This window comes from Phlebotomus papatasi, chromosome 2 (assembly GCF_024763615.1).
Source record: "Phlebotomus papatasi isolate M1 chromosome 2, Ppap_2.1, whole genome shotgun sequence".
Taxonomy (NCBI): domain Eukaryota; kingdom Metazoa; phylum Arthropoda; class Insecta; order Diptera; family Psychodidae; genus Phlebotomus; species Phlebotomus papatasi.
Genome location: NC_077223.1, coordinates 14,058,878 through 14,073,023, shown reverse-complemented (window position 1 = coordinate 14,073,023; position 14,146 = coordinate 14,058,878). Strand labels below are relative to the sequence as shown.

The window sequence follows — 14,146 nt, the reverse complement described above, 5'->3', positions numbered from 1 at the left end:
AGAAAATGATGAGGAAGAAATTAAAAAAAAGAAAAAAACAGAAGACAATTTGTGTGGGGAGAAACAGGGATGATTTTAGTAGAAGAGAAAAGCGTAATTGTATATTTAAAAAACAAATAAGAGAAACGAGAAAAAAAGATTTGTGGGGAGAAAACCTGTCCAAAAAAAAAAATCGTGTAAAAAATAATAAAATAAAAACTCATGAAAGAATTTCAATTGAGGTTGTCTGTTATTCGAGAGTGGCATTGTGGTCAGTTGCAGTGGGAATTAAGAGGTGACTGGAAGTGCAGAATGGAGTCTTCGTGGCAGGATCAATGTTTCACACTCAAGGAGCGCTTCAGGAAGATCATGGAGACGGACTTCATGTCTGACATGAACTTTGTGATTGGCAGGGATAAGATCAAAATTCCGGGTAAGTTTCTTTTTGGGATTCTTGGGCAATTTGAAGCTTTATCAGAGATTCCAAAAAAGTGTGTTCCATTGTCTACAACTTTCTGTTAACTAGCAAATTTGACTCACTTTGCTTAATGACTTGCAATCAATTTTACGGATTAACTGACTAACTTTTGTACTAATTGAATATTAAGAAGAAGATTTTCTTTCTCTGTGAATGTAATTACTTGATGACCAAGAACTTTACGAACCAATTGTTTAAGTTAAACCGCAAATTAAGTGACTCTTACATAATCACATCTATTGTAATCACCAATTTTGTTGAATTATTCCAATTAGTCTGATATTCCCAGGGTAGAAGAAGGTGCGGTCGTTCCACGCATGTATTACTTTCAAAAATATAGATTTCTAGATTGAAAAATAGTTATTTAGGAATTATCCCATAGTCTGCGGCACCAAACCAATTTTTGCGCCAATTTGATGTTTTTTTCCGTTTTCTGAAACATTATTCTTTAACTCTTTCGTCTCTTTTGGGACTCTGAGTACCCAAAGCAGCATACAGTAAGCGAAATTCAAATAGGGACGTACTTATAAGTGTGTGTTGTGGGTGGTCTGTAAGTCGGATAGACCTAATATTCTTTTGTATAATATAGGCCTATCCAACAAGACTTTTTATGGTAGTGACCCACGTGCAATTTCGTTCGTGCGTGCACACCAGCCAAATATCAAATTTTTAGGTGATTTTTGAGTGAAATTCAAATAGGGACGATGCCGATTTTTTAAATAAAAGTGAAACAAATCAGATCAATGAGAATTATTTTAATATTGTGGACTTTATATCTTATTCTTCGTGCCAATAAAATTTCTTATAGCCCTATTTAAGACCAATTCATGAAGAATTTCTTACCTAATTAGCATTACTGAGAGCATCAGGACCTCCACTGTCACTACTGTATGATACTGCTTAACTCTTGCATTAATTTATATTGCAATGATGCCTCATAGATTTTCATTGAGATTTAGGAAGGCAGAAATTACTGAATAAACCAAAATTTGCAGTTTTTTACCTGGAACCACTTCATTAAAAGACTTTCTTCATGAATTTCCCTCATAATTCTGCTGGAAAATGGCATTACCACTAGTTTAGACTTCTGAAAATGGTACCAGTGCATCTTCAATTGGTATTCAACACTTTTGAGATATCATTCTATTGGTCACCCGACAGATTTATGTCTTTTTCTAAAGTGAAAAAGCCGCCCAAGTCATCACAGTTGCACAACCGAAGTTTTTGCTCTGTATGTTATATCAATAATATTTAAAACAATTTCACTCATTCAGTTTAAACTTCTTTTGATCGGAAAAAAGTAAGTTTATTCCAATTTTTATCCATTGAGATATATTTTTCTGTGAATGGTAGACGAGCTTTAATATGACGTTTTAGTCATTTTATGTAAATACACGAAACCGTTGAATCACCACTAAAATTATATCTGAAAAGTGTTGAATATTATTTGAAGATGCACCGGTGGCATTTTCCGAAGTTTAAACTAGTCGTAATATCAAATTCCAGCAGAATAATGCGGGAATTCACGAAGAAAGTCTTGTAATGAAATGGTTTCAGGACAAAAAACTACACATTTTGTATTAGTCAGATGATTTACCTAGCCCAAATTATATTGAAAATCTGTAAGGCATCATTGCAAGATAATTTAACGCAGAAGTTAAGTAGTATCCGACCGTGGGGAACGTAGATGAACTCAAGAACGCTATCAGTAACGCATGGCGCTAATTAAGCAAGAAACTCTTCATGAATTGGTCTTAAGTGTAGCTAAAAGACCTTATTTCTGGCTTAAAGAATAAGACATCAAGTCCACAATATTAAAATAATTCTCATTGATCTGATTTGTTTCACTTTTATTTAAAAAATCGGCATCGTCCCTATTTGAATTTCACTCAAAAATCACCTAAAAATTTGATATTTGGCTGGCGTTCTTGCACGAACGCAATTGCGCGTGTGTCACTACCATAAAAAGTCTTGTTGGATAGGCCTATATTATACAAAAAAATATTAGGTCGATCCGACTTACAGACCACCCACAACACACACTTATACGTCCCTATTTGAATTTCGCTCACTGTATGAATGTTCTGTGAAAAACAATGTTTTTTAATTATTCAGAATTGATAGAAATTCTATTCTTGTGGATGATTACAAACTATAGGGGAGACTGGGGCACATGTAAACATTTTCGATGGATGCGAATTTGAGGTGATTTTCCAAGGACACCGTGATTTTTTGGAAAATCTTTCTTAGCTCATGTTTTGCCCTTGGGTAGAGGCTATTCATCGAGGGTAATGCGGATGCTGGAAAACAATTGGGTTTTCCATAAAAATAAAATTTGTGTCACTGTGCATTTTTCTCTTTTCACAAAATACTTGGGGTAGAAGTAAACACTTTCTGGGGAGGATGTAAACACCTTTTTCCCACCTTTGAAATTAACTTTGTACCACCTTCAATTATTTTAATTATTTAAGAGATATATAAGACTGTTTATTTTTCAAAAAATCACTACACTTTACAAAAATAGTTAAAATAGCAAAAAAAAAACTAAAAGCATGCAAATCAAAGACATTTTTCAATTGATTTTCCACATATTTTGATATCATGTGACTTCTTACTGAACACAGCCAACGAAAAATTTCACACCATGAGATGCAATACCAAGAAAAATATTTTTCCATTCATTCTACACTCGCGACATCTACAATTACGGGGAAATTTCCTGTTTACATCTACCCCAAATCTAGGATGATTAGCTAACGGATCGAGCATTTTAATTTAAAAATGGTATATTTTTCTTAAATTCTTTATAATTTTTAAGTCTTAGATCCCACACAAATAAATATAACACGAAATGGTAGCCACATATACAGAGAATATATTTTTATTGAATTTAATATATTAGTGGTGTTAGAAATAGAAAATTTGTCAGAAAAATTAAAAAAATTGCGAATTTTACGTCTTTTTCATAGAGTTTTTAGGAACTATTATCCTCGTGCAATCATTATAAATTTTGTGCTAAGATCATAAGATTAGATACTCTTTCATTTGGTAAAAGTTTTAAAATGATTGCATTTGGTTTTATATACTAAAACCAAAAAAATCACTTAAGAAAAAATATACCATACTTTTGTACGGACAATGTATGAGAATGCTCCGCCCTGCCCCAAATTCTGTTTTCTGACTAATTTCCTTTTAAAATAATGAAAATCTCAATTTCTCTAGTAAGTGCATTAATATAATCCTAAAAGATGTAGGAAAGAACTGGTATTGTTACATTTCGATTATTTTACACAGTTTTTAATTTCCAGGTGGAGATCCAAATGACAAAAAATAATCGAAATATCAACATTTTCAGGAAAATGATTTTTATTTTTAAAGTATATTAGGATTTTATTGACCAATTCATCTGTGGACATATATCTCCATTGTATCTATGAATGCTTGTTTTATCCTCTGGAGTCTTAAAATTAATGAAAAAATTCACAGTGTTTACAACTACCCCTGTTTACTACTACCCCAGTTCCCCTTAAGGATGTACAAATGTAAGATATTTTTTGTAGAACTTTTAGCGGTAATGGATCAACTAAGGAAAATTTATGCAAAGTAGGAGAAAGCTTTCAGGCTTCGCACACACGCTGGCTTCGAACACTCCATATTTTTCCCATGTTTTTTTAATAAATCCTTGAATTAATCAGGGCGGAGCATTCCAAATGCAATCACTTTAAAACTTACAAAATGAAAGAGTATCTAATGTTATGTTATTGGCACAAAATTTATAATGATTGCACGAGGATAACAGTTCCTAAAACCCATATGAAAAAGACGTAAAATTCGCATTTTTTTGAATTATTCTGACAAATTTTCTATTTGTAACACCAGTAAAGTTTTAAATTCAATTAAAATATAATAATTCTCTTTATATGTCGATACCATTTCATGTTATATTTATTTTTGTGTGATCTAAGACTTAAAAATTATAAAGAATTTAGGAAAATTTTACCATTTATGAATTAAAATGCTCCATCCGTTAGTCAATCATCCTAGGAATTAATCTGACCTATCTATGGAAGATTTTAACAGCCTGTCCTAAGTCACACATTTCCTAGAAAAAAATTTGAAGAGAGTGTGTACGAAGCTTGTAAGCCTTCACCTATAATACCTTTACTCTCTGATCCTAGTATCTTACTTAGTGTATGATAGTTTGGGCTTTGGGCTGATCATTTATCACCATTTATCACCAATGAATCTATCTGGGGCTAGGCTCATTCTTCTTAAAGGATTAAAATGAACTTCATTTCAGCTCATCGTCTTATTGTCTCCTGTGCGAGCTACGAATTAGCCAAAATAGTCGAAAAGCTAACTCCAGAAGCCAATGATGTCCCTATCTCTGGGACAACTCCTGCCATTTTCCACATCTTCCTGGAGTACATATACACTGGCGACATCGTCATTGGCCCAGATGATGAAGTGAATATGATCTACGTGTGGCAATTGGCGAAGCGTTTCGCAGTCAAGGATTTGGAGCTTGAATGCCTACATTTTCTGCGAAACGTTCTCGCTTCTGACCAATCTGAAACTGCCCTGAAGAATCGCACAACTATTCATTTGTGTCTCAAAGCGCAATCCTTAGACCTGGATGGAGTCAATGGAATGCCCCTGAAAAATGTTCTTGACCGTGTTCTTCCCCAATGGGCAAAAGATTACTCTGACTCAATTGTGACGCGCTTCTGGAGAACAATAAGTGGTCAAAAAAGTACTTGGAACTGGAGTCACTAAATGTGGGTAATATTTTCGTCCGATTTATATGAAAAATATTACTCATTAAAAAGTAATCGAAAGTACTCAAAATGAACGTCCTTTGCCTTACTGTTATTTAACGCGTTAGAATGTCGTCAACACAGAAACTTTAATACGAGTAATGTGACTCCGACTATGTCGGTGTAACACAACGGTTATTTTGAGTAATTTTAGTGTACAAACAGTGAAATTGACATTTCGTGGCAAAACACAAAGAAAATCTTCTGAAAATGAGTAAAAGACCGTTCAAATACTCTTCAACATATTATAGAAAATTAAAGAAACTTTCTGAAAATCACACTGAGATTTCTGGATGCAGCTCGAAAGAGGAAATTTGCGCAATATCTTCTTCAATTAGTCGAAGCAATAGAGGTCCGTACTAATTATATTCTTGAGAAAGAATTTCACTGCTACTTCAACCCATTTCAGACCACTGTAGTTCCTCAGAAGTGAATCAGATTGATGAAGTTCGTAGAGTATCATCGGAAGACGAGGAATCCTGTTTTAAAAAGGGACTAACTGATTGGGCAATTGAGCACAATGAGACTCGTGCTTCAGTCGATCATCTTTTAAATTTGTTGAGGACTCATAAATGCTTGGAGTATCTTCCGAAAAATAGTAGAACTCTGCTGAAATCTCCACAACACGTAAACATCACTTCTATGGGATCTGATGGTGAATTTTGGTACAATGGACTGGCGATAAACTTGAAGAAGCAATTCTGTGACATAAGGGAAGACACACAGATTTCCCTCAAAATTCACGTGGACGGTGTACAAATATACCGTAGCTCCAAAGTAGATTTTTGGCCAATATTGTACATGATTGAAGAGAAGCCAGAATTTTCACCGGAAGTTGTTGCTATTTATTGTGGAGATAAAAAGCCAGACAACTGTTCTGTATTCCTCAAGCAATTTGTTGATGAGCTGGAAGAACTTATGGCCAATGGATTAGTAGTTAACAACCACACACTTTCCATCAAAATAAAATGTGTCATCTGCGATTCACCTGCAAGAGCATTTATTAAAGGTAAAATTTCTAAATTATTGTCATTGTGCATGGTATTATTGTTTTATTCGTTCTACTTAGAGCGTACTAGAGAAACTGTCTGGTACACATTCGGAAGTTGCAAATTTGAATATTTTTCAACAAAATATTTAGAACTTTTTAGAAAAATGCTACATATTTTATCGCTAAGTATGGGTCTTATACAGCAAATTATCTGTGCAAAAATCAAACACTTTTACATATATATTATTGTGAGAAAATTGTCCTTTTGAATCGTTTTCTAAATCTATTTAAAAAAAAAACTGTCAAATTCTTTAATAACATTAATAAAATATTATGACAAACTTACTTCACATTAGAACAATTGCCTTCTAAAGATTTACATCTAGTATAAAAATAAAAAAAGTCAGATTCCTACGTGTGCTATTCAACCTGGTTTCGCCTATTTAAATATCAATTAATATTGATTTTTGTTGATATTGATTTATTGCACTGATTATTTTGAAATTTTTTTTTTTTATTTCCAGGGACGGTTTATTTCAATCATTCGCATGGTTGTGGTAAATGTGAGATTGAGGGTACTTATTACAAACAAGAGAGACATATGTCTTTTGTCAGATCGAATGCCCGAAAGAGAACAGATGAAAGTTTTCGTGGAAGAAGAGATGAGTTCCATCACAGGGAAATATCAGAATTTGAACGCCTCAAAATTGATATGGTGCGTGATTTCCCTATAGCTGATTCACTTCATCTAATTGATTTAGGTGTAATGAAGAAAATGTTGCTTACCTGGGTTGTAACGAATAAGAATTACAACACAAAATTTTGCTGCAGAGACATTCAAGCAATGTCTTCCTTTTTAAAGGAAGTCAATTCTACGATGCCATCAGAAATTCATAGACGCGCTAGGCCTCTCTCACATCTCAAAAATTGGAAAGGAACAGAGTTCCGTACATTTATTCTATATTTGGGTCCAGTGATTTTAAGAAACCTTTTGCCAGACGATGCATATTTCAACTTTATGTTGCTTTTTTGTGCAGTAACCATCTGTTCATCAGATTATTACAAAAATTTGCTTAATGTTGCTGAAGTTCTATTCGCCGAATTCATTGAGACTTACATAAATGTCTATGGAATAGATGCAATTGGGAGCAACTTACATGGCCTCATTCATCTTGTAGATGATGTGAGACATCACGGCTCTTTGGATAAAATATCATCCTATCCTTTCGAGAGCTACCTCCATCAAATTACTCAAATGGTAAGGGGTGGACACAAACCACTCACACAAGCAGCAAAGAGAATTATTGAAAAATCTCGTCGACAAAATGAAAGCGTACCAGAAATCACCTATCCAATTTTGAAAGGAAAAATATCACAGGATCACGATCTTCCAGATTGTAGTGGATCATTCAATTGCGTCCTGATTACTCATGATTTGTTTTTGAAAAACGATTTAAAAAACAAATGGTTTTTAACTAAGGGCAACAAAATTGTTCAAATGATTAATGCAACTAAGCTCAATGGTGAGATAAATATTTATGTCACAGAGATTAGAAAATGTGGGGATTACTTTGAAAAACCAATAAGATCATCTCATTTAAATATTTATTCCACTAAATTTGTTACTGGTGAAAGACAAAGTTTGTACAGAATCCAGGATTTGAAATGCAAACTTTTTTCAATTTATAGTTCAAACGAAATAATTTTTTTTCCATTACTTCATACTCTTACTGATTAGCTTTAATATCCCGAGCAAAAATAAAATCTTATAACTTCACACATTATTGTTTCCTTTACAAAAAATAATGCACAAATCTTGCTTCCTTACTGTATATTTGCTATAGATATTGATCGCTCATAAACAAATATTTTTAATCAGCGTTTGTCGAACCTTCTGAATATTTTACTTTTTCTTCTGCTTGGATCTAGCCAAACTATGTTTGAGGATCTTTTCTTTGAAAAATTTCTCGTTTTCGATGGTGGAGTATCTTTCATCAGCAAGCTTGACTATATCATAAAATGCTTCAATAAAGTGAGTATAGGTCGAAAATTGTTTCTTAATATATTTGGTCTTAGCGCCTGTCCATGAGTAGTTAGTTAATAAATCACTTGTGAAAATTTTATCAATTAGTCGGAATGCAATTTTATTACCATCACGATTGCCTGATGTACCTCCAAAGGATGACATCTGATGAACAAATTGCTCCCTGTAAGTCTTATTTGCAAGGTGCGCCTCAAAATCCTCCAGAACTGATTCATCTCCAATTGGAAAAATATCAATTTTTGGTGTATTCTTCCTCTTTATACCCCCTTTTGGATTTTCCTGCTCTTCCAACAGTCTGTCCAACTTTACATCAATCGCAGGCAAAAGTGAAAGATATTTCAAATTATCTTTTATCTGGTTAAGTTCCTCAAGAAACACAGCACAATTGTCGCATTGCGACAAAGTTTGTTCGACTGGAGCTTCGTTTCCTGATTCTATGTCTTCTTCTGCTCTTGCAGGAAAGTACTCTGGTTCTGGACACTCGACAATTTTGATTGAAGTTGGATCAGGACCAGTTTCATTTGCTAATGACGTCTCATAGTGACCTTCTGCTGATTCCGAGAAGTACACTGCATTGCATCCCTCAGTTTTAGAGACCAAAAAGTTAAAATCTTGCGACGCTGTACCTTGTCCGAGAGAGCATGTAGATTGCTTCCCCTTGCGGTGTTCCACTATTTCCGCCTCACTTTCAGTGTCTACAGTACTGAGAGCTTTTTCATATCGAACAGCCTCTCCGAAGGAGGCGATATCTCTCATCTTCACCTGACATTTCAACTTCATCCAAGATTTTTCTGAAATAAAGCAAAAATTGATTCGTGTATTTTCAGGGACATAAGAAATTGAGGTTATGTTCTCACTTACGAGGCTTGATCTTATCGTTGCTCCTGATTTTGTCAATATTTACACACTCCTTTGGCCAATAAAGCCTGCTGCCCTCCACCCATGTATCAGGACATGCCGCAACACAAGGGATACCGTCCTCAATTGTTTTTACGACTAGAAACGGCATTTTTAAGCTTTTCGCGATATCACTGTAATGGCGGGAGGTAGCTGTCACTATTTTTTTCTCTACACATACTCAAGGCGTTTAAACAACATACACTACCTTTTGTTTTGATCTTTCTTTTTGTGATTTTTTTAATCACATGAGCAAGAAACTATATCAGAATCTTGAACACCATTACTTTTAGAGCTTTCAGAACATATTAAAATTCATAAAAGAGACTGATTTGCAGAAAGAAGTCTTTTGAAAGAAAATTGAATTGAGACAATCATTCGTGCATTCTCTAAACACCTTGACTCAAGATTTATGTCTTGTTATGGAGGATGGAATATGAAAGATTCACCACGACGCACAATAATCATTAATTATTGGGGCTTCTATAACTTTGTTCACCGAAATTGATGTAAAATATTGAATTAGAAGAATGGAGCAATTTTCTATGGCAAATACAATTGCATATTGTAAAAAACATTAAATTTTAATTTGATATACGATATAATTTATTTTTTCCTGTATTTTTATTTGGGACCATAATTTACACGAAAACTATGTCATTTTCTTTCGGAAATGGTATGTTCCATGAATTTTCTTCACAAATTTATTATCTTACAGACTATTTAAGATGAATAGAATGTTACTTGAAGGAAAATGAGTGATGGAACACCGACATTGCTTCAGTCATAAGAATTGCTAACGACTACGAATTATTGTCCAATAAGTTTTAATTCGTATTCCGAAGACTAGCTGAAACTCGGCTTACAATTTCCAAGTCATCGTTTCTCAACAAAAATTACGAGTTATCGAGAAGTAAAACTAGGGTCATTTTTAAGGGCAATTTTACTGCACGTTACCGTTAAAATTACCGACATATTATTCCCCACTTTCTGTCATCCAACCCTCTGAGGACCGTCACAGGACTCGTTTTCGGATCCAGAGAACCTTAATCTGACAGTATTCTTCCTTAAAATTGCCGTTTGGGTCAGCTGACAACTAAGTTGAAACCTAATCTTTTAGCGAAATGTATGCAGAATCTGCAGATAACCAATAATAACACTGCCATCCAACAACAAGAAAAAAATGTTCAGAAGCCCTCCTTTAAAGATATCCTGGCCAGCGAGAAGTTGTCCAAACTGTTTATAGGTCAGAAGTTTTCCGATATCACCGTCCATGAGGAATCTGTGAAGGACTGTGAGCTGCAATTTCAGCCCAATCAGCAAATTCATGTGATTGGTTTTGGGGTTTTTGCTCAGAAAAACAAGAAACTCACTGGAATCCTGTCCATTGAGCGACTTGACGCTAAGAATTGGGACTGGATTGATCATAAATTTCTTACAAACTACAAAGTTTTTGAACGCTTTGACTATGATACTCACAATGAGGTAGTTTTCATCAAGATTTTCCCATCAATTTGTGCAATGAAAAATGGAACCTATCGACTTATCTTCAGGGAAACCAATGGCTTGTATCAAATAACTGGCCAGGAAAATATCACACTTGAATTTCCAGGGAACAAGGAGAATTTTGCAATTGATTTCAGGACAAAATATGAAAGTTTTTCCGAAAATTCCATTCCATTGTTACTCTTTGAGACAAACAACAAGGATGCTGCAACTCAGACGACAGATAACAGACTTATCACAAGGACACAGAGAGGCATCCTCAGAGAACTTTCATACAACTAAAAGTCTCTAAAGGCTGTTGAGCGAAAACTTTCTGCAACATTTTAAAATAAATTGCTTTATCATAGTGCTTTTTGTGAGTTTAATTCCTTCTGGATGAAGATAATTTTCTGAAAACATTTTTTTGCACCTTCAGAAATTATTCTCCTTTATGAAAATTTTGTTGAGCACTGATGCAGGAAAAGATACTCATTTTGGTAAGTTTTTGGTATCAAAAAAAGCAAATTGGGTTAGTAGATTATCAAAAACGCATCTTAATTTAACAAAATAAAATAATTATGATCTCAGGAATAGTTTAAATTTTAAATGAATTGATTGTGATCAATTTAGAGTTAATTACTGAGAAAAATATATGTTTTACTATTTCGATTGTTCATTGAAAATATACAGCACATATCCCATTATATTAGTTTAATATCCTGAAATTTTATATTTGTGAAAGCCATATAATCCTTAAACCGCCCCACCTTCATCCCCAATAATCCTTCCATATCTTCAAATAATTTATGGCATGACATGAAACAGTTCCATTTGTAATAAAAGTTTTATTTAATTTGAGCGAAAACTGTTTTTATCATCCCCAATCAATTGTGATAAATATTTCAAAAATGCAATAACTCAGGGTTGGAAGACAATCAGTATTTAATTTAATTGATGAGTATAATAAAAATTTTTGAAACATTTACAAATTAGTTTCATTTAAATGATATCTTTGAAATTAGAAAACATTTACTTAAAGAAAATGCTTATAAGAGAAGTTAAATAAATCTTACTAATTAAATCTGACAAAACTTATCATAATTTTCATAATTTCACTAATTCCTTGGTATAAATCGAATAAATTATTTTCCATTCTTTAATGATCAATTTATTTCTTCTGAAAATTTAATAAAATTACTAACCAATTAAACTTTAAACGGATCTATTTAGCAATTACTTAAAATCTTATTATTTTCATTCAATACCCTTGTAATGATAAAAATGTTCTTGAGTAAAACACACTTCATTCTCTTAAGGTGTTTATTCGTTCCACGCTCTTTTCCAACTCCTCCTACATAATTCTTTACAAAAGAGTTTTATTTGGGGACTTAATGCAAGCTTGCATAGGCTGAGGTACATGCACTCATTTTGGACATTGCTCATTGCAAGTCTAGCAATTTGCACTAAGTTAACCCTTTATCTCATAAGAGGGGTATTCATACTACACCCTTTAGAATTTATCATCTTTTCTTATGGATTATTAAAAACAATTAAGATATCCAAATCTACCATATTTTTTGCAAAAACCTGATTTAATATGTGAACTAATTTTTTTCGAATCCAGAAAGAATTAGCCCTAAATCTGTCTAAGCCAATTTATTTTCAAAAATCTTTGATATACTAGTATGTATACTTCGACATTTAATATCACTTTTTCATTAGTGTTAAAATTAGTAAAAACGCCTTTTCCATTAATATTGAATTATCTTGATTTAAAAAATGCAATATTTAAAGTTGATTACAACCCCGTATGTTTCTTATTAATCATGCAATCAACCATTAAGAAAAATTGATTTTGGTATTTTGGTGGTAGCAATTGTATTCAGTTTTAACAAGGAATTATCAAAAATTTCTTATATTGATGCTCCATTCAGGGTGCACCAAATGCCAAATATCAAATTGTGCATCTATTTTACTCAAAAAGAAGGCTAAGATTTACTCTGTGGTAAGTGGTGATGAATTTATGTGCTACTGAACAATTTAGAATCATCAAAATCGGATTAAAATCGAATTTATGCCGTTTTTTTTTCTAGGATAGGCTAAACCTAACGCCTTAAGAACATTTCTTTTGAAACATTATTTTTACAAAAAAAATACAAAAACGTTTTTGAGCTATTTTAAGCCTTTGTCTAAATCTATCAAAATCGATAAAGTCGCTACAGAATATCCTCCAAAAATACTTCGTAGGTGTATTTTTTTCCTAAAGATCTTAGTAAAGAATTTTATTGGCTTTTCAATGATAATTCATAATATTGAAGTAAAATTAGATTTTTTTTACACTTTTCCGAGAAAACTTTAGTTCTTTGCATTTAAAAAAAAAACATTTCTTTTTTCGGAATAAATAACGGCTAAAACATTTTTGGTAAGTATTTTGGTAAAAACGGTAAGTAAAACATCTAAATTGGTGAGTAAAAAAAATCAATTTTGGTAAGTAAAAAATTAGGTTTGGTGAGTAAAATGTTGGAAAGATAAGTAAAATTGTAAGTTTGATAAGTAAAATATCAAAATTGGTAAGTAAAAAAGAGAAATTTGGTAAGTAAAGAAAATCAAAAATTGTAAGTAAAAAAACCAAAAATGATACAAGTGGTTCAGGTATATTTTATAACTTTCCAAAAATTTCCTTTTTCCCAGGAAATTTGCTTTTACCCCAAAGGGTGAAACTAATAATTTCTCAAAAGACAGAAAATTTTCCGAATAATTTCCAAAAACATAGAATATTTTCCTTTGCCTCAACAAGCGACACTGATAACTGCCCAAAACACAGAAAATTTCCCTTTGCCCTAAAGAGCGAAATTCATAATTACACAGACAGAACTAATAACTTTCCAAAACACGGAAATTTCCCTTAGCTCCAAAGGGCAGAACTAATAATTTACCAAAACACAGAAAAAATTCCCTTTGCCCCAACAGGTATTACTGAAAAATTCCTAAACAGAAAATTTTCTATTGTCCTAACAGAGAAACATTTTAATATTTTTGATTTTTTTACCTACCAATTTTGTATTTTTTACTTACCACTTTAAATATTCTTCCTTACCATCCATATGAGATATTTTTACGTACCATTTTAGTTTTTTTCTATTTACCAGTTTTGATTTTTATCTCACCATTCTCGATTTTTTTACTTACCAAATTTGATTTATTTACTTACCATTTTTGATTATTTTACTTACCAATTTTTAATTTTTTCATACCAATTTTTATGTTTTACTTACCAATTTTGATGTTTTACTTACCAATTTTGATGTTTTAGTTACCAATTTTGATTTTTAACTTACCAATTTTGAATTTTTACTTACCAATTTTTATGTTTCACTTACCAATTTTTAGTTTTTACTTACCAATTTTGATTTTTTACTTACCAAATTTGCATTTTTTGCTTTCCAATTTTGATT

The 14,146-nt window shown here is 32.6% G+C and overlaps 2 protein-coding genes across 2 annotated transcripts; one reads left to right on the top strand and one right to left on the bottom strand.

The window, feature by feature from the left end:
- Positions 1-45: 45 nt before the first annotated feature.
- On the top strand, positions 46-8,044 carry LOC129802667 (BTB/POZ domain-containing protein 1-like). Its single transcript, XM_055848660.1, has 3 exons — positions 46-412; positions 4,758-6,283; positions 6,790-8,044. The coding sequence occupies exons 1-2, from the start codon at positions 202-204 to the stop codon at positions 5,231-5,233; spliced, it is 687 nt and encodes a 228-aa protein (XP_055704635.1). The 5' UTR covers positions 46-201; the 3' UTR covers positions 5,234-6,283; positions 6,790-8,044.
- Positions 7,310-9,363, bottom strand: LOC129802666 (uncharacterized). The gene is made up of 2 exons (XM_055848659.1): positions 9,171-9,363; positions 7,310-9,100 (listed from the first exon to the last, which is right to left on the bottom strand). Exons 1-2 carry the CDS (start codon positions 9,316-9,318, stop codon positions 8,169-8,171), a joined length of 1,080 nt encoding a protein of 359 aa, XP_055704634.1. The 5' UTR covers positions 9,319-9,363; the 3' UTR covers positions 7,310-8,168.
- Between the last annotated feature and the right edge of the window lie 4,783 nt (positions 9,364-14,146).